This window comes from Centrocercus urophasianus, unplaced genomic scaffold (assembly GCF_019232065.1).
Source record: "Centrocercus urophasianus isolate 14NV4802_14NV808 unplaced genomic scaffold, USGS_Curo_1.0 seq_28, whole genome shotgun sequence".
In the NCBI taxonomy this organism is placed as follows: Eukaryota; Metazoa; Chordata; class Aves; order Galliformes; family Phasianidae; genus Centrocercus; species Centrocercus urophasianus.
In genome coordinates, this window is record NW_024884844.1 from 1,049,475 (window position 1) to 1,070,197 (window position 20,723).

Here is a 20,723-nt window from a genome sequence, read left to right on the forward strand (position 1 = left end):
ACTACTCAAAAGAGGGAAGGGTGACAGTCAGGGCTGGGAAAAAAGACAACATGGAGGTCGCACGACTACATGCTTGCACAGAGAGCATATCAAGGTCAAGATGAATGGGAGGGAACAGCACAGCTGGGACATTTCCAAGCAATGCGTACACAGACCAGGAACATACTCAATACAACATAAAACCATCTGTGTTGAAAGTTATACCACTCTCCAGGCTCTTCCTCCATGGACGGTGCTCCTCAGGAGCTACACAAGACAAGGCTATGCTAATTCCCTGGTAGTTACAACACTTGGTTGGTCTCCTTGCTCCTTCTCTAATCTCAGAATTAGTATCAAAAGGGGGTGTTCAGTAGCTACAGGTCACGTGAATTCTAACCATGTCCCAGCTGTTTCTTCTTTGTTTGCGTCTTATTTTTGAACAGAAATCTAATCACTGCAAGCACTTACCAAGGGTTGTGATACATCTACAATTAACCATTTTAAAAATCAGGAGAACTAAAAAAAAACAACTTAAAGAAAACAAACAACCCATATTACTTAAGCAACAGCTGTGAAGAACTTGAAGAAGTTAATTTCAGAAAATGGTGTAGAACACAGGTGGTCTGACTCATTATCCAAGAATCCCTTTCAGTATTAAGAACCGTAATAGAAGGAGCCCAAGGGAAAGGGGAAAAAAAAATCCTAGGCAGACAAGGTTTCAAGTGTTGAAGACTTAAATTCTGGGTGACAGAAATGTCTTCGATTCACAGATCTTTTACTAGTGGCAACTCATTTTGAATACGTGCCAATAAGGATTTGCTCCTGCGAATCCTGCAGAGAAGTCTCTGCTGATCACTGCTTACTCTCATTTCTCAAGAAACCTTCTCTAATGTCAAAAAGTGAGAGTTTACCCTTTTTTGTCCAAGATATATAAGAACAATATGGAATAACAACACAGAAAATACGATCACAGTGATGAACATGGACTCTTCAGCAAAAAAAAAAACAAAAAAAAAAAAACCAGAACCGTCATCAATTTCTATGCATCTCCACATAGAACAAATAACTTCAGCCACTAGTCATCATGCAGGCATGAAGAATAATCTTGACCAGAAGTACTTCCTCCTCTCTCTCTTTCTCTCATCTGTCCTTGAGACAATTCTTACAGCTACTTTCCTATGAAATTGCTTCAAGCAAATCTGATGATGGCTTGACCAGTCTGTAGACCTGAGTAACATAAAACAATTGTGGCACTGTGGCACACACAAGACACCAGCAAGAATAATTTCCGCAGCTGCGATAACACTTACAAAAATTACTTTTGAAAGTTGAATAATTTATTAAGCCTGACGGCACTTCAGAGTTTCAAACTCAGCACCCAACTGACTGGATGGGGGAGTTGCTAGGGGGTGGTGTGGAGTGTTATGCCACAAAGCTCAACACACAAAGAGCCTCATTAACATACAATGACTGCCTCTATTGTAAATGAATTTCACAGCATGAGCTCTGCCATATGCTAACAGACTTACACTTTAAAAAGTTTGGCTGATTCTGGCTATATAATTACTTGTGTCCCCAGTTTTTGCTTACTTTGTCGTTTTGAACTGCTTAGCTAAGAACGCATTATCCTGTGAAATTAGAAATCTGAGAGCGGCCATAATGTAATGGGGATAATAAATGTAGTAGAATGGAAATTTGATAAAGGGAAAATGTTGCAGCTGTTTTGGGGAGTCTATTTCTGTACTTGGGTCAGTGTGCTGCATTTTGTAAGATGATGTGGTCATTCCAAAAAATATAAATGCTTTTCTCTACTATTAAATGACATCCAGACAGAGAACTTCTCCCACACGGTGACAAACAGCTCCCACTGAACCAAATTACTTCCCCACCTGGAGAATCAGCTTCTCTGATTTCAATACAACATTCTTCCTCACAGCAGGTGACAAGGAAAGGTTTCTTTATCCAATCCATATAGATTTGTAATGCCTAAAGATAGCAGCTATTTATTTCCTACAGAGAGATTTTTCTGTTGCCTCCTTACCTTCTACCTTCAACATTGGCCTAATTCCCTTTATTATTATTAAGCACCACTTTATTGAAAGAAGCACGCAGAGTATCAGATTCCAGCTACCCAATGTATTTGGACATAAGTAAATGAAACAAAGAACTTTAACCTTGTACATATCAGGATGTGCATTATGTTATTAACCTGCATAGCAGCTCAGTAAGAAAAATTTCATGAGTAATATTACCCAAATGTTGTGGAAAGGAGCCCATAGAGAAAACAACAAAAATAAGCCCATTTTATGCCACCAGAATATTTGATTAAATACTACTATGCATTTCTCAGTTTCTAACTCAGCTCTTCACTGAAAACTTACTTCATGCCTCCAGAAACACTCATCCATATTCCACTGGGACCTTTCTCAGTTTCCATTGCTTCGCAATTACAGAAAAAAGACAATATAGCTTTTCAGCTAGCTGAAGAATGTAGAATCCTTTTCACCCAAGTCCCCAAGAGATCCCTCTACAGATCACTGAAAAACTTCCATTTCATTGTTTCTTCTTCCTCCACTTCACCTGGGGCTTTGTTGTTTTACGTCTACTGGTAGCATGCCTCCTCAATACTCATGTTCCTGGGTCAGTCTAACCTTAGAAGCAGAAATCTAAAATAAATCTAAAATAAGAAGAGGTAACACCTTGGGAGGCAGATGCAGGACAGAGGTAAAGGGAACAAAGGGTATCAACAATACACCCAGGACAGCAACTCAGTCCCAAGCAGAAAACTAAAGAGAACAGCAAGGTGACAAATTCCTATGACTGTCTGCTGCAGCCACCTAGGACAAACAGGCTGGGACAGTAAGGGACTGGGACAAATAAAGCCTGAAAACAGTGACTCAACCAAAGCCCAACAGTATGAGGCTATGTCACTTTGATATACATGAAAACAGGACAAAAGTGCCACTTTGAACACAGGAACTTCCAGCCCTCGAGTGCTACAAGACACGCTGAAGCAGGGGACATACCTCACACGGTTACTTGCACAGACTGACCAGCATGAAAGTTAGCTAAGCTTGAAAGCAGCGTTTTTACCATGTGCCGAAGCATCGAAGTACAGTTCTGCACTATGGCTTTCAATCCATTTGCCTCCATAATTGTGCAGGGTCACATGCTGTGTACAGACTTGGCCACCTGAGTCCTTGTGGGCAGGTGAATCATTCTCCCCCACATACAAGTCTGCACACCCAAAAGTAAGCACATCCACAAGGAAGGTGAAGGGGGTAAGAAATCCAGCCTACACACTTTACTGTCACTATTTCAGCTCATTCTATCATATTGTAAAGGCAAGTTCCTCTCTCAAAGTTTTGCCCAATAAAAATAAACTGGGCACATTGTGTCTTTATCCTTATTCCTATGCATTTGTTAAGGTACTTCAGAAGGTAGTAAGCATAGTTACTGCATACATCTAGCGAGTATAAAAGCACACTAAGAAGTCCTTCAGGTCACACTTCCCATTGTCCTCAAGCAAAACATTACCTCTGTCAGGGTGAGCAACTAAGTATGTCATAAAAGATACTAAGTACTACACACTAAAAAAACAAACAAATAAACATTGGTGCTTTGTTTTTAAAATATTTTTAGAATGTTAAGAAGTCCCCAACCAACAGATTTAGGCCGCATGTTTATTACATGGCTCTGCTTGACAATTCTGTACCACACTTGCTCTCCAATACAGACAAGAGAGGAGGGGAAGACAAATTGCAACTGGGTAGTTAAAAATACCTTTTTGAAAAACAATCAGGGTCAGATATTAAAACTAAAACAAGACTTTAAATGCTGTAATCATAGGTTAAATATTTCAGATGCTAGAGATTCAGCTGGCTGTCTAACAAGGCAGATTCAAAATTAACATCCAAGCTAAGTCATCTTTATTATGAATGTGCTGATGTATAATCTGGTTACTGTGCAGTTCTGTCTAAGCCTCCACAACAATTTTTGTATTTTCCTTATCATTCAAACAGAGGAGTCACAGAAGCAGATTCTACCAAGATAAAAAGAATCCATTAGGCACCAACAGAATGGACAGAAACATTTCAGGCTAAGAAATATTTTAATTTACATCTGTCTGGTGTCATTATGGACTCAGTTCTTTGTAGCAAGTAAGGACCAACAGTAACATTTCTTGTGGGTTTTTTTTACTCCTTTTCTTTTCTGTCCCCAAAGTTCAGTTCAAGGCTAAGCCGTCATGCTTAAAGGTACTGGGAACCTCATAGGAAATATAAACAACTACAGCAATTTAAGGAAGTTGAAAGCAGCTTAATGCCAAACAAGAGCTGCTTAAAAAGTACTCTAAGCACGACTTGGCTCCACAGGCTCTGGCTACAGCACTGACAAGGCTTTGTACTGTGACTTTAAGGCAGGGACTCACGTGCCACAAGCACTGCACCTATCAAGAGCTTGCCTATGGAAAGAGCTTTTTCTGGTTTCTTCCAAAAGACTCATTACTGCTCTAATCCTTTTAAATGCAAGGGAAGCAAAAGCAAGAACGTTATCTTCAGCTCTCAAATCTCTAGCAACAATAAACAGCAACTCTATCCATTCATCTTATGCAATAATCTACAATACTAAATTTAGTAAAATACTAAAAAATACTCCAATTTTTACCCCATTTACTATTTACTACACAGGTGACAATGTAATTTTTACATACAGTGTTCAGGTGATGAAATCTCCTCATATCTTGGTTGGTCTTTCAAATAAAAAATTGCCACAATGTGCTATGCCAGTAGTGGGCAGTTGAGGACAAAGCTGCCAAAGGGAGTAGATTTAGAGCAAAATACAAGTTGGAAAGCAAGGAGGGCAAATGAGTGGCTATTACAGACAACACTTACTGCAAAAATTACAGTCAGGAAAATACAGTTTAAGTGAACATATAGCAGAAAATGTTCTCTAAAGGTTCTGGTCCTGTCTTACTGCATGCTTCTTACACATGAGAAAACACATGATGCAAATATGAAACTCCTGACTGAAAATTCAGTTTGAAAAGCACAAGATCTCAGTGCTTTAAAGACCAGTGATGTGACAGCATAAAACTATAAATTCGCACTAAGTTCATACAGGCAATTAACCTTTATATAACAGGTACCATCTTTCACATCTTATAGCCTGCAAATAATTCTGACAAGCTGATCCTTACAAAGCTACAAGTAGGAAAGGAGACCAATTTTTGAGCATCAAGAGGTAAAAGTTGTTATTTTCTGCCACTCGTGGCTGTACACCCCTTTGGGTCTACTTCAAAATGAATAAAATCACACATCCTGCTTAGTTTCCAAATACTCAAGGACTGTCACTAAAAATCACTAAAAGTGATTTGGAAAGCCAAGAGAAGACAAGAGAGAATTTAAGGAGAATGATGAAGTTACTAAGGACAACCATCTCTGCCCTGCCATTAAAGAGCTTGCATATAAAAGTTGACTGCTGTAAAGCCATCATGGATCAAACCTTTTCTTTATATACAAATACTGATAGCTATTGAGAAAAAAAACTGCATTTGCCTTGTTCTAATGAACAGACTTTGCAGTGTCTGGAAACTACTGCTACCTTTAATCTCTGAAAGGCTACTAGAGACAATTCAGCTCTTTGATCCCAGAAGAGGACCACAAGCAGATATAAAAACTCACATTACTCCTGACATCAGCTCAATATTTCTTCCCTTCTGTGGGTCACTTGCCTTGCTCCACCTCTGGCTCCACCTCTCTTAGACCCACTTCAGAGCTGACTACCAGTGGGGAAGGATCTCTTCTGGAGTTTCATAGTGAGCCCAGGATACGAGTAAGCTTTCTATCTATTCTCTTTTGGTACAACAACTGCTTAGCCACACTCTGGTATATTTCATAATTATAACATCTGTACATTCATTGATTATACAGTACTGAAGTTCTTTTATTGCATGGAAATTAGTGATTAAGTCAGAAATAAATTTTGCTCTTAAAGAAACAGTGATGGACTTCCACAAGCACAGAAGAAATCAGCTGCTGGCTCAGACAGTAACACTGCTTGGGGAGTCTGGCCTTAGCTGCAGGAGGTTTGGCATTCAGCATACGTACCTTAAGGAGAGCCATGGCAGCTCGGCATCTCGCAGTTTTTATGTTCTTTAGGTAATGAGATTCATCCTGAAACAAAACCAGCATGAAAATGAAGATAGCTCTGATCCACATTACAACTGCAGGCTAAAGAACAAATTCTCAGTGCTCTCAGCTATCTAATATTACAAGCCTGCCATCCCAGAGGATATTCCAAGTACTGGGATAGTCGCATCAAAATCTCAACTGGAAGACAGCATGGGGAGTACCAGGCTTCTACCTTCAAACCCACAGTTGTAATTGAACAGAATGGAAATCAAACCTTAAGGCCATGAATCTCAAATGACTACAGGCTAGTAAAAAGAAGTGGACAGAGATAGGTGGAGAAAGAGGAACATTGATTCTACCACCAATGCTTGTTTGCCCCAAATTTCCACCTTGATGCCCCTTTAAATGCAGCAAACACAGGAGGCCTATACATTGTTATTTCCCTAAACAAAGAGGTTAATGAAAACAATACAAAAAAAGAAAAAAAAAAGAAAAAAAAAAAAAGAAATCTAATTAGGATCCAACTGCTCTGCTGATAGGGCTCACCAGGTGGAAAATAGCCTCCTACTTGAGATGTCACCCCCAAACACCCTTCACTTCTTCTGCTGTAGCAAGGCAGATTTGGACACAAAAAATAATTGGCATCCTCCAAGGGTACATTCTCATGTTTCCACATGTGGATGAGCAAGCAACCATGTATGCTTAGTACACGCCTAGTACAACTGCTCAGTCTCTCGGGTACAGCCTTCTCCTTCCCAGTTAACAAATAACCCACACGAATAGCCCCAGTCAGTGAAAGCATGCTGAATGTAAAAGCAGAGAAGCTCAGCTTTCAGTAGGACTACATAAATCTGTAAAGACATACAGGGTCCAAATCTGAACATACAAAGCCACAGAACATCTGCAGCTCAGGGGATTCCAATGCAGCAGCCCTAGAGCCCAACTCTCTTTACAGAAAGCAGCGGCCCAGACAAAGCAAGAACCCGTACTTCCACTCTGAATGCCTTGTACAGAAGGGGGCTAAGGGAAATAAAATTAATTTCCTCATGAGTAGTTTGGTCTCCAAAGACCTCATCTACTCCCATATTCCCACACAACGCTGAAAAAAAAAAAACCAAAACAAAAAAAAGAGCTATTATGTTCCAAGTGTCATAATCATGAAAGACAGGTGGATCTGTTTCACTGAAAACCATGCTGAGAATGTGAAACACTTGTAAGAAGGTATGTAGACACTTCTAGTCTTTACAGTCTTTAAAGCTGCATTTGAAACATAAGGAGTTTTGAATTTTTAAGAAGTGAAATCTAGAAAAATACCTTTTACCACAGCCCCCAAAAAGGTGAAAAAATAAGTTTCAAAACCATTTACAACAGTAGTGATACATGTGATCAGTGAAAGCTTAATGCACACTGTCAGCGGTACTCAAACACAGGAAGACTACTTGATGCTTCACCCACATACTCGGTGTTGAGAAGTTATCTGGCTTGTTGGATAAACATTAAAACCAAACATCAAGTCCAATTACCATAAAATGACATAATTCCAAAGCTACTGTATTGACATACCACATACAACACCTCAGTCTCCTGTAAGGAACATACCCAATCACATTGAAACCTGTGAGGCTCCCTAACCAGCAAAAGAGAAAACACAGCCACAAGAACCAAAAAGGTTTCAGAGAACTCTGCTGTTTCTGCTCACAAAGCTGTAATCACAGTCACAATTCTAAGACAATTTCAGTCCTAAAAATGGCCTGCCTTACACTTCTCTGCTGTACAATCCTAAAGATACCCCATTTGCAGTATATAATCAACTTCAAAACTCTAGCATACTACTTACAATAATAACTACTTGGAAAGTGCTCTTGAGTTGCTTGTCCATTTTGCTGAGGAGGTCAAAGCTGATGATGTTAATCAAACTTGCTGTTAGGCTGTCTTTGCCAGTCACTATAACATTAGTGCTTCCTGGTCTTAATGATGGAAGCCACCTGTGAAATGCCTGGAAGAGAAGAGAGTGATTAATTGCAGTACTGTGCTCACATCCACTGCAAAGATCCCCAAACCCACCACAGTTTATAAAAGAGCATCCTAATGGATGCTTAGAACAAGGAACAATCCCACTCTCCATTAGACACCAGGTGAGGGCTTAGTAGGGGTGAGCAGCCTTCACAAGTCAGCACTGCTAGTAATAGGAAGATCAAAAACAGCACTCAGGATGTAAGGCCAAATCCACCTTCCACGATAGGAAGACTCAAAAATGATTTATTCTTGCATCTTACTGAAAAAGAAATCTGATCTGCAGTAGAAATGTGTGTAACCTCCTGACAGTGTTACCTGCTGTATTTGTAGCCAGAGAATGCAATGAACGCTGTTGACAGGGAAATTCATCATTTTCCCACTCAAAAGGCTGTGAAATACAGCATTCTGAGCAGTAAACATCTCTCACTACAGCAATGTTTACTCCACAATGATGAAGTACAGCACATCCATACCAACAAAAACTTCCACTATTCCTCCTTCTTAAAAAGCCTACCAAAAATGAAAAAAAATACCACCACTTCCCAGTCACAAAAAAGATGAAAATGACACCGCACTAGCTTCAGTATGACAGCAGATGAACATGTGGGAAGTCATTCAAATCAGCCTCTTGAAATGCTCCACACACCACAGGAAGATAACCTCCTGCAAACACATCTGTTAAGTACTGAGCACCCACCATTTCCCTTGTAAATCTATTCCCAACACCACCAACCCCTCTACAACATCTAAGTCCTGCTGACATTGCCCTCTAGAGGAGAGCTGACATTGCTCTAGCAATCACAACCTGGTCTCTACAGGAATGTATTCAAGGACTGGTGATGGGAAATGGCATCTCTGACTCAAGCACCTTCACCTGTGGCAGTCCCCCAAGCCCCACCCTTCCGTTTATCCAGGGAAGTGGTAGAGTCCCTTTCCTTGGATCAAGAGAAAAGAGTGGATGTTGCACTTAGGAACATGGTTTAGTGGGCACTGTGGTTGGACTAGATAATCTTACTGGTCTTTTCCAATCGTAGTGATTCCATGAATTACATGCAGCAGGTACATAATTCAAATGCTACAGCACATGAGAAATTAACAATTGCCTATTGTCACCACTTACAAGCACCACAACCAAAGCAGGCCACTATGCGGGCAAGGTTGGATCAAAACCAAAAAACACGGGGCTGATGCTATGCAAAACTGACAAAGGCAGCAGTAGTAAAAAGAATCTAGAAGCTACCAGCTGAACTGCTCTCCCCTTTTGGAAAGGTCACATGCCTACTTCACAGAAAAGAGAATCTGTCTGAATATCTAAGTTTCAGCACAGAACTCCAAATGCACACCTGCAGCACTTCTCATCCCTTCTTGCTGGCTTCCTATTGCACTTAAAATACATAAGCACTCAAAGGTATGAGCCTGGAAAACTGAAAACTAAACCCTGCACTTCTGAGATGAACCCAATTTCTGGCTATTCATCTCCAGAAACAAGAACTTTATGTTAAATGTATCTGTACAGAATGAATTGAGGTTACAGACCATAACCTTCACCTTTTTGTACACCTTCTGCCAAACATTTTCCTTAGATTCACATCCTTCACTTACTGAAAGCAACACAGAAAATTTCAAAGCAAATCTAACAAATACCTCCCACAACAGCCTCCCAGGAAATCTGGAGGGTGTAGATAGAGGAAACGAAGCACCCAAGTAGAAAATTCTGATATTGCTTAAATCTCTTAGAGCAGAATAGAGGAGTTTGGCTGTAGATACCCAGGACTTAAGCAACTTGGGCCCCAGATTCCTCCTAGTAGGTCTCAAACAGGAGCCATGGATACAGGATAGGTACTGAACCACAGGTCCATAGGCCTTTGAAACAAGTCCTTTGCTTTCACATCTCAAACACAATGAGCATTGCTCCTTTGTTCAGAAATGTTTTTTCTTCTTGTCATTCAGTGTTTTGTTGCACTACTGAATATGAAACACAAGCCAGGATGTTCTTATAACCAGGTTACAGTACAAAACAAAACAACCACATTTCCACCAATACATTTCTCACTTTTACATCAATGTAGCATCCCAGGGAAAGCAACGTAAGGAAACCATGTCTACTCAGACATGGAAATTACTGACCTGAAACATCTGACTCACATTTTTCTCCCACAGTGATTACCTCACTAGCCTATGGCAAATAAAAAGCCTCAGCTTACAAGTCATGACACTGATTTCTTTCAACCAGTTACATCTCCCAGCCATTCAAACTTTCTTGGGCTTCTGATTAGCAGCAATAACAGACTCAAAGGAGTCATATCCTTGACAGACTTAATGACATGGTATGACAAACATTTAATGACAATGATAACAGAACCTTGTGAAAAGAGGTGAAGATTTCGGCATCTGAACTTTTATTCCAGCAAGTCCAGCTATAAAGGGATTGAATACAATCAACAATTGCTTCAATGCAACTATTGTCTTTGGCATTAATGAGCAAAACACCTCTTAAGAGCTAGCTGACTTGCAGGAACAAAGTTAAGAGGCTCAGAGGAGATATTTTCTCTAGATCTCCTTTCCAACAGCTGGACCACAAAAAGAAAATCAGCCAATAAAAGAAAGTAGGCATATAACATACGGTCAGTGCAAACGTTAAGCAATTTCTCTGCTCTTTAAAGAAGTACAAGTTTTACTTCCTTCACCTTAAAATACATATGTTTAAAAAAAAATAAAATAACTTGTCCTGATCGTTAGCATAGAATAACCATCACACACGCCCTCTACTGGCTATCCACATGATCATAAACTCACAGTACCTCTGCCCACGTGAACCTCACAGAAGAGGGAGTCACCACCAGCAAGGGCCATTCCTTTCGGTAGTAGGCAGCGATGCAGATTGCCTGAACAGTCTTGCCCAAGCCCATGTCATCCGCAAGAAGTAAACGGCCATTTCTTAAAACTGCAAAACTGGGGAAAATAGAGAGGGGAAACATGAGAGTCAAGAAGTGGTCCCGTTTCTTTCCTTTCTCAAGCCCTGCTTCTTTCCTGGTAGCCAGGATGAGTACAACTCATCTGTCTACATCAGATGAGGAAGGTTCTGTAGAACTGAGAAGTGAAAAAATTAAATCCTTTTGCAGATCATGGATGACACTATACAGTGAGTATCAGCTGCAGTAGCTGCACAGTATCTGATGAACTACAGATGTCTTTGCAGATTAAGCCTACAAGGTATATCTCATGAAGTGACCTGAGCTTTTTATTTCAGTAAACCTATATGTTCTCCATTAGTCCTAACACAATTGAGCAGCTCACAACAATCTTCTCTCAAAGCTTAAATGGTTCAGCCAAGTGACCCTGGATGGTTACTCAGAGACACTGATTTAATACATGGAGCAGACTCAAGATCTTACAGTTATTTAAAGAGCACATTCCATACCATTATTCATGTTCTGTCTTAAGAGTTCATTCCTATTGAGCTAAGAAAATACTATTTATAGCATGATCACCTAAGTAGCAGTAACTATGGGCTTTCCTGGATTGCATCTCAAATTCAACAACTAAATGCTATATATGGCAGAAATAGGGCCACGTGAAAGTTTCCCTCTGCGTACAATTAGCCATTTTATGCCTTTCATCGTCAGGTTTCCATTTCCTGGCACTTACTGTGTGCATTACTATTTTAATACAAACAAACAACAGAGATGCACTGGGTTAGGAAAAGATGACCATACAAAAGCATCATATGACAATCAGGCACATGTTGAATCATGGGATAGAGATGAGAAATTTAGCATGTGAACAATGCTATTTTTCCTCCTGACTAATGATGAAGAATTCTAGCTGGAAACAAATAAGTGTGTCATTCAAAACACAACACACAGGCACACAAAAATCAAACAAAACAAACCAGGCAAAACATCCAAGAGTCCACAATATCACAAGACTATGGAGAAACATTAAGTTCTCCCCATGAAAGAGAATGAGGCCTGTACACTGATCTATTGAACTGTAGGCAAGGATTAGATCTCGATAGCATGCAAAAAGGACCTACTTCACACCTTCCCTCTGAAAAGGCATGAGGCTTGTCACAATTTCAGAGTCCACTACTGAAAGGTCAGCATCAGGAAAATCCATCTTCTGTGATGTAGAATTCTGTATTTGAGCAGCAAAGGCTTGTATGACTGTCCCAGGAAGTGGCTCCACTTCTACAGACACAAGGTTCTGGAACACTTTCACTGCAAAGAACAGAGCAGTTAATTATCAGAAAGGGAAACATACACACATTAAGGACACCAGGATAACATCCCTTGACCTCAACAACCACATTATCTTCTACCTTTAGGCAGCTCAAGAAAGTACTGCATCACACACTCGTGTCAGCCTGGCCTCTTCTCTGAAATCTATTTCAGCAGCAGATGATGAATCACATTCCCTCCCCTCATATTTAGACTTGATTATAAAAAACTGGAAGTCTGATGCCATCATTCAGAGATGATTGCTACTAATACAGCTGGAGCTGGATTATTCACAGTGAGGGCAGCTTAGGGCACACTTTACTCAGAAATGAAAGTATGGATTGGAACAAAAGAGCTCTTGAAGTCTAGAAGGCAGAAGCATCTTGGGATTCTGCATTAAATATCTCTCAGGTCTCCACCAGCCGAGTGCATGGATCGGGAGTTACATGAGACAATTACCTAAAGGTCATACATTCTCAGTTTGAAAACTCACTTCTCCTCCTGTTACCTAAATTCACACCAGTTTGGTTCTTTCTGAAATGTAGATAATCTCCCATTCTCCCACACTTGGATAATTCACAGAATCAGAACTTACTCTTGTACTCAGAAAGCCATCCCTCAGGGGCATTACGCCAACAGCAGCTCCTTACTCAGCTGGTGCACTCTGCCTTTTACCAAGACAGAAGTTCTGTAGTCCACAAGCTGCTACCTGAATCCCTCAGCACTAGTGATGTTTGACTTAAGGCCTCTTTCTACTTCTCTATCCCACCCAAAAAAAAAAACAAAAAAATAAACCTCTTCTTAATCCAACAATAAGTTTATAAGAAAATAGCAGTTTAAAACATGATTGCAAGGTCCCTGCTCACAACGATTAGTAATCAGTCTCTGACCACTGATAGAAACAAAAGGCACCTCTGCAGATGAACACAAACACTCAGATCCTTTATGGCAAGGAGAGTAGTTGGTTTGTATACAAAGTCAGAAAGATATGAAACAACTGTTTGCAAAAATGACCAGAGCTGTGCACACTGAAATAAATACTCATGACACCAGCAGTAAATGCGTCTCCAGAACTCAGCTGAAATTAGAATGCCCATCTCCAAGAGGTAAGCAGCAGAATGGATCTCTGTCATATGAAGGGGAAAAGCAATTCAAAGAAATATACATATGAAAAGATTTCCATTTGTGGTTGGGCTTTGGCCAAACTTTTTAAACTCTCCAGTTCAATTTGTACTTCAACAGCAAGAACTCTCTCCACTCGAAGTACAGCACAAGCTTGTTATTACACTCACAGACTGGGCTATGTGTTAGCATAATTGCTACAATTTGCTCACTGATAATTCTGTTACTGTTGTTCGTTACATGAGCTGGAAGAATGATTAAGATATATCTGCCACCAGCATGATTCATCCAACAGACATATTTTACTGAAATGACCTTTATATAAAGGTGACTGAGCAACTAGGAAGAGAGACATTAACCTCTACAAACAGTTCCAAACTAACAGATAGCACTGTTGGAAATGGCAACCAGCTTTTTATTTTTTTTTTTTTCTTCCCCTGACGTAGCTAAATTAACCGGCACAAACCTAATGCTGCTCCTCTGAAAGGCACGTGCTACAAGAAACCTCAAATGCCCTCACTAATTACTCCTTGCAAGAACATCTAAAGAATTTTTTATGGTTTGGTGTTGGTTCTTTTTTTTTTTTTAGTTTGATTTTGCTTTCCTTAAATCTGTGGGATTCTGAATTAACGTAATGTGTACAACTGCCAGCAAGCATAGTGACAGGCTGGGAGATGATGCATTTACTCAGACTGCTCTTACTACAGGATGGGCCCTTAGCAGATACAAAAGACCCTTTTAAAAAGCAGTGTGGGCTCATCAGCTCCCACTGAATCCAGAGCCTGTGAGCATCACCATCCTGGAGTTTCATAAGTCACCACCAAGATACACACGCTTCTTTCACAGCCTGCCATTGCTACAAGGCCCTATCACTGGAAGTAAAGCCTTTGACACTGTCTCCCACAGCATTCTCCTGCAGAAGCTGGCAGCCAGAGGTTTGGATGGATACACTCTTGGCTGGGTAAGGAGCTGGTTGGAGGGCCGGGCACAGAGAGTGGTGGTAAATGGAGTCAAATCCAGCTGGCGACCGGTTGTGAGTGGTGTTCCCCAGGGGTTGGTGCTGGGGCCTGTCCTCTTCAATATCTTTATTGATGACCTCGATGAGGGCATCGAGTGCACCCTCAGTAAGTTTGCAGATGACACCAAATTGGCTGGAAGTGTGGATCTGCCTGGGGGAAGCGAGGCCCTACAGAGGGATCTGGACAGGCTGGAGAGCTGGGCTGAAGCCAATGGGATGAGTTTCAACAAGGCCAAATGCCGGGTCCTGCACTTCGGCCACAACAACCCCAGGCGACGCTACAGGCTTGGGGCGGTGTGGCTGGAGGACTGCGTAGAGGAAATGGACCTGGGGGTATTGATTGATGCTCGGCTGAATATGAGCCGACAGTGTGCCCAGGTGGCCAAGAAGGCCAATGGCATCCTGGCTTGCATCAGAAACAGTGTTGCAAGCAGGAGCAGAGAGGTGATTGTTCCCTTGTATTCAGCACTGGTGAGGCCGCACCTCGAGTACTGTGTCCAGTTTTGGGCCCCACACTGCAAGAAAGATATTGAGGCCCTGGAACGTGTTCAAAGAAGGGCAACAAAGCTGGTGAGGGGTCTGGAACACAGGCCATATGAGGAGAGGCTGAAGGAGCTGGGAATGTTCAGCCTGGAGAAGAGGAGGCTCAGGGGAGACCTCATCGCTCTCTATAACTTCCTGAAGGGAGGTTGCAGTGAGCTGGGGGTCAGCCTCTTCTCTCGTGTCATTAGTGATAGGACCAGGGGGAATGGCTTCAAGCTACGGCAGGGGAGATTCAGGCTGGACATGAGGAAGTATTACTTTTCAGAAAGGGTGGTCAGGCACTGGAATGGATGCCCAGGGAGGTGGTGGAGTCACCGACCCTGGGGGTGTTCAAGGAAAGACTGGATGTTGTGTTGAGGGACATGGTTTAGTGGGAGCTATTGGGAATAGGTGAACGGTTGGACTGGGTGATCTTTTAGGTCTTTTCCAACCTTGGTGATTCTATGATTCTATGATTCTAAGTAGAACAGCCTGGTAAGCTTTGCTCTGCACTCTCTTCTAAGTAAGAGGTGACTGTGCAATTTTATGAATTGATGCATGCAGAAAAAGGAGCAAAACTTTACGGGTAGGCTGGCACTGCAGATTATAGAAATACACCTAAAGACAGTCCGTAAGACTGTCTGTAAGGACACTTGGTAGCCACCATGCCTACCTGTTCAAAGCTTTCAAGACAGAAGATAGTAATCCATTTTCCTGCAGTTCCTTAGTTCAAGTATAGCTGCTGTACCTTATAAGCAGTAGCAATTTTATAATAGTTAATATAGGTCCTCTAAGAAGTCACACAAATTCAGCATAGAATCTTACAAGAACAGGCCAGTGTGAGTAATACATATTTATACAGTTTTGAGTCTGGGTAAACAGTATAAGTGTCTGACAAAGCAGGAAGATGCTTGCTTCATGGTTCATTAGCCACTCATTTCATCAAAATAAGAAGGCTCAGTCCAAGAAATGAAGCTACAATTCACTTACCTCCCCAGAAAACAGCCCTAGGCAGAAAGGAGAAAAAAAAAAAAAAAAAAAAAAAAAAAAAAAGGGACAGCTACTCACTCAGTTTGGGATAGTCCTCCAGTAAGAAATTCCACTTTCTGGTCTTCATATCTGCAACAGTTAAAAAAAATTTTAAAAAAAAAAAAAATACAAAACAAGAAAACATTACTGTAACTTTCTTAAGACTGAAATCTCTACACATAAGAATGTGGTTATATCCATATATATTCATTTCAAAACAGATTTAACAGAATTCCTACCCTGTCCAGCCACCAATTTTCCTCCCTTTGTTTTCATGTTAAACAAACAGTTTGAAGAAAGTTAAAAGCAAGGACACTCTGAAAAGTAACATGAAGTCCTGACTTGTCTGGCAATTCTACACCCAATTTGCATGTGTCTACAACCTCCAGGGAAGACAGAGAATCCAGAATCAGTAAGACAGAGTGAGCCAGGTAGAGCTCTGCCCAAAAAGCCAGAGCTGCAGCATTTGCTCTCCATGCTGTCACTGACCTGCTGTGACATTGCACAAGCCACCTTACCACACTGCACCTCATTCCCACGTAACTGGTGGGAAAACTAGTGTGTACCTTTGAAATCTAAATGCCAACAATAGAAGTGCTCTACAACTCCACTTGCCTCAAAAATTTTCAGTAAAGCTGCTAGTAAACACAGTCTGCTCAGACAGTTGCAGCCAGTTGACAATAAGAACAAGAACTTAAGTGTGGCCTCTGTACTGGCAAACTGCTGTCGCATCCCACCTTGAGAGTAAATATAATGCCAAGTGCTGAAATATCATCTTGACTAATAGGCTCTGAAGAGATTCTCTGGCACTGTGCAGGGCACAGATACAACTCTATACCAGAACTAAGCTCTCAAAATCTTTACCAAAGCACATCCTCTCACACTATTTCAAAGACTGATGCCCTCACGCTCTCTCTCCTCCATATCATTCACAGCACTTCAAAAGCAGTCCCAGTAACATTAAAATAGAGACTCACCATAATTTCTGGAATTCATCTGTTTGAACACTCCAACCACTTCTGCAGAATACCCAATATCAACCTCAAACCGAGAGCGAGAGATCAGCACACACTTCCCTTTGACGTGGGCTGAGGGTTTCTTCCAGTTCTTGCACATGTTCAAGAGGGATACCATATCAACCCCACTGCTGCTGAAATGAGGGCCTGATGACAACTCAACTGCATTTTCTCCTTCCAGTGGTGCCAGAATCACAGAGGAAAGTTGACTTGCTGCTTCCACTAGAAAGAAAAACATGAAATACTAAGGAAAGACTGGAGAATGCTGTTAAGCTACTTTGGGAAAGGAAAGCACAAGAGGATGTGAAGATGTCTGGCTTGCTTGTCATTTAAAGGGGACAAAGATTCCTTAATTTAACTTTGAGGGACAAGGAATAGAGAACAGTGGAATACAGCAGGGTCAGGGCAAACATGCAAGAGTACAGGAGTCAGGGCTCACTCAGAACTGCTACGGCGTTAGGCTCCTGCTGTCAACAACCCCAAACATGGCTCACCTGGCCAGGCCAGGCCAGCCAACCTACAGAAACACATTCAGAAGCAAACTGCACACAGCCATAGCATTTCCACATAAAATGATGCAGAGAGGCATGGTGATCAACAGTATGTGCCTGGGAAGATTGGAAGGTGTTTCTGCAAGTAGCAAAGGAGAAAGATCTAAAAATTCACATGGACATCTGAGCAATCTCATCAAGGAGAAATGCTCAGTAAGCATAATACTGTAGGAAGGAATCTCATAAAAAACCATAGACCTCTTCTTTGTTGCAAGACCATCACCCTTTATTCTAACACAGCTTGCAGTTAGGCTTGTACTTCTGCACAGCCAGGTGGGCTCCTATCTTACAGTTTGCAGCAACCACCTGCATCACGATGCTAGGGCATGGGGAGAGACAAGACATATTTTTGCCAGTGAAGACCATGACTAACAACACTAGTGTGTGTTATGTTTTTCCCTTCTGTCTCTTTGTCAATCTATATCCACATGGCTGTCTTTATCATTACAGCTGAAGTTACAGTTTAAGGAGAAAAAAAAACAAACCCTGACATGACACAATTTCCAAAAATCATTCTCTTTATTTGCAAGTTCCTTGGTGCAGAGACTCCACTCTCATCTGTACTCAGTACACTTCAAGCAAACCAGCAGCACTTAAATAATGAATGTGTGTGGCAACCCACATGGGAAGCTAGAATACCAGTACTCAACTGTGGGTTTTTCAAAGTGCTCAACACAGGCCTAATTCTGTTCCCACTGAAATCAATAATGATTTATCACTGGCTTCAAGACAACGTACTTCTGAAAAGCTTACCTGACTCGCTTGCCTCTCTGTCATCTCTCAATCTTTGCAGAAAATGACAGTAGAGAAAAAGATAAAACCATCCTTGGTATGTAAAAAAAACAAAAAAGGCAAATTCATTTTCAGCCTCACTCAGAGCTTTAGAAAATTTAGACTTTTTCCTTTTCTGATACCCAAAATTAATAGGAAAAATAGCAAAAAAATTAAAAATTAAAAAAAAAAATTGAAAAAGAACATACTTCAACAGATCTAGAAATTAAGTATTAGCCAATAGAGTCAGCTGTCAACGCAGACTCCACTATAATCAGGCTTGTTGACTCCTAAGCAATTCAGCAACTGCAGAGAAGGTTAAACCTAAGCTAGGCATTTAGATTACATCAAAAATCATACTTCTAACATACTACAACATGTCAAAAAATAATACCTGCTAAAAGCCTAAAAGGTGGGCATTATGTTTGAGTATCACCATCTTTTTTCATTACTCCAGACAACAACAAAGTAAAATCACAATCAGAGAAAGGTTATGGTGGTGATCTTCAGACTTAAGAGCCTTTCTTATAATTCAACAGTCCATTTACTTACTGAAACTGCTGTAATCTTCTAGGCTGAAATTCCATTTTTTCATAGTAGGATCTAAAATTAGGCAGAATATGAGTTATTTGAGGTAGAAAAAAGTGGTGCTGTAAAACATTTATGCCAGACAATACAGAATCATTCTACACATGAAAATTTCTCAACAGACATCTGAAAAACAGCATGCCCAGGCTTACAGCTACATGGCACCAAATAAAGCCACAGGGCACATTAATGCTAAGGCAAGGAGAATGCAGCAGTCATTCACAGGGAGCAACATCTGTGGGAAACAAAAAGAGAATATAACAAAGGCATAGAGAAAAGATTAGCAAGTAGAGAACTCCACTACTCTCATTAACCCAGTTAATACTCAGCCTACTGACTCTGAAGTGGCCTATTTTCCCATACTAATTCATTAATAACTTCCTTCATTTCCAAAACACAGACCAGCTACCAACACTAAACTTCTTTGAGCAGCTCATAAAACTTTTGATTTCTTGGCCAAATCCAAACTCAAGATTTTATGCTCAGAATATCTTTTCAGTTCCAGCCTTGACTTTTCCAGTGCCCCATTAATACTATACCATATATTTGATCCCAACACTAGATGCCCTGCTAAAAACATAACGCTACTCCAGTTTCAGCACATATTGAAACTGCAATCAAAACACAGAACAGAGAAAACAGCAACGAATCAATTCTTACCATATTTTCTGGTTGGTATCTTCTTAAACAAAGCAATAAGTTCAGCATTATACCCTACTTCAACCTGGAAACGGTCTTCCCCATATTTCACACATTTTCCTTTTGTGACAGGATTTGCTTTCTTGCAAGAGGCAGCTTTGATAGAGTCTGCAACAGCAGGGCTGGTCAGCTTCTGCATCTTACCACTGCTTGGAAAGGCACCACTTCCCCCCTGTCTTTCTGTTTCTGGTCTGTTTATATTTATCACCATTTCTGAAGAACTCAGAGTGGTGCTGCTTGGTGATGAAGCATATTTTATGGCAGATTTGCTCTGACTTTGTAAATCTTTAATACCGTCAGAGTTCCTGTTACCAGTTAAATTAGGGTGAGATGTTTCTGTAGGGTTTTTGAAAGCTGGGTAGCACTTGGGCCGCTGGAATGTACCAGGATTAATTAAAGCTTGTTGTCCATATTGTCCATCTGAGTAATGTTGATGGGAATAACTCAGAGAATTTGGGATCGACGTAGGGAACTGCTTAATGCCACTTGCTTGTTTTGAGTCCTCTGAACAATTCTTTTGTTGCTCTCCCTGTGAACCAGCCATCTGTTGGCTTGCAGTGTAATTATTATAATCTTTCTGAAGATAGCTCTTCTGCTCCGCAGGAGTGTCTGGATTCTGTTGGGGCAGGCTAATGAACTTGACATGATTGTTATCTTGTTTCAAGCTTCCTCGATCGTCTGGACTCTGTTCTTCTACCTGAGGCCCAGTGATCCCCAGTTGCCCACTTTGCTGGGCTGCTAGCCTCTCTGCTCTCCTAGCCAAAGCCTTTTGGCGGTTCTCTTCAATTCTTCTCTTTTGCTCCTCTGTAAGGCCAGATGACATCTTCACTATTTCAAACAAACCTGAGTCAGTACATCAGTATTTCATCTCAGTGGCACCTGCTCTTTGATAGGAGGCCAGTCTGAAAAAGAAAGCAGCAGAAGTTCCAACTTTGTCCCAGGCAAGCTTAATGCACTGACAACTCATTGCTATCAGTGACTGGTTTCTAACAACCTTTCAGTCCTCAGGCATCTCCCAGCACATAGCAGACACACACTCAGCTGCAGAAGGGAGTGTCAGC

The 20,723-nt window shown here is 41.0% G+C and overlaps 1 protein-coding gene across 5 annotated transcripts in view; it reads right to left on the reverse strand.

Moving 5' to 3' along the window:
- SMARCAL1 (SWI/SNF related, matrix associated, actin dependent regulator of chromatin, subfamily a like 1) overlaps window positions 1–20,723 on the reverse strand; it is a 35,367-nt gene that overhangs the window by 14,428 nt on the left and 216 nt on the right. For 4 of the 5 annotated variants that reach the window (XR_006170332.1, XM_042827320.1, XM_042827319.1 and 1 more), the window contains exons 2-9: window positions 19,624–20,564; window positions 18,928–18,978; window positions 17,015–17,275; window positions 16,077–16,127; window positions 12,163–12,346; window positions 10,928–11,078; window positions 7,948–8,106; window positions 6,087–6,152 (exon numbers count right to left, since the gene is read on the reverse strand). Coding sequence is in view for 4 of the 5 variants with exons in the window: in XM_042827320.1 (XP_042683254.1) it covers window positions 6,087–6,152; window positions 7,948–8,106; window positions 10,928–11,078; window positions 12,163–12,346; window positions 16,077–16,127; window positions 17,015–17,275; window positions 18,928–18,978; window positions 19,624–20,485 (1,785 nt within the window). In the remaining variant the exon portion in view is untranslated. Of the gene's footprint in view, window positions 1–6,086; window positions 6,153–7,947; window positions 8,107–10,927; window positions 11,079–12,162; window positions 12,347–16,076; window positions 16,128–17,014; window positions 17,276–18,927; window positions 18,979–19,623; window positions 20,565–20,656; window position 20,723 lie in introns of those variants that run through there. The other variant, XM_042827321.1, reaches the window with a different exon arrangement.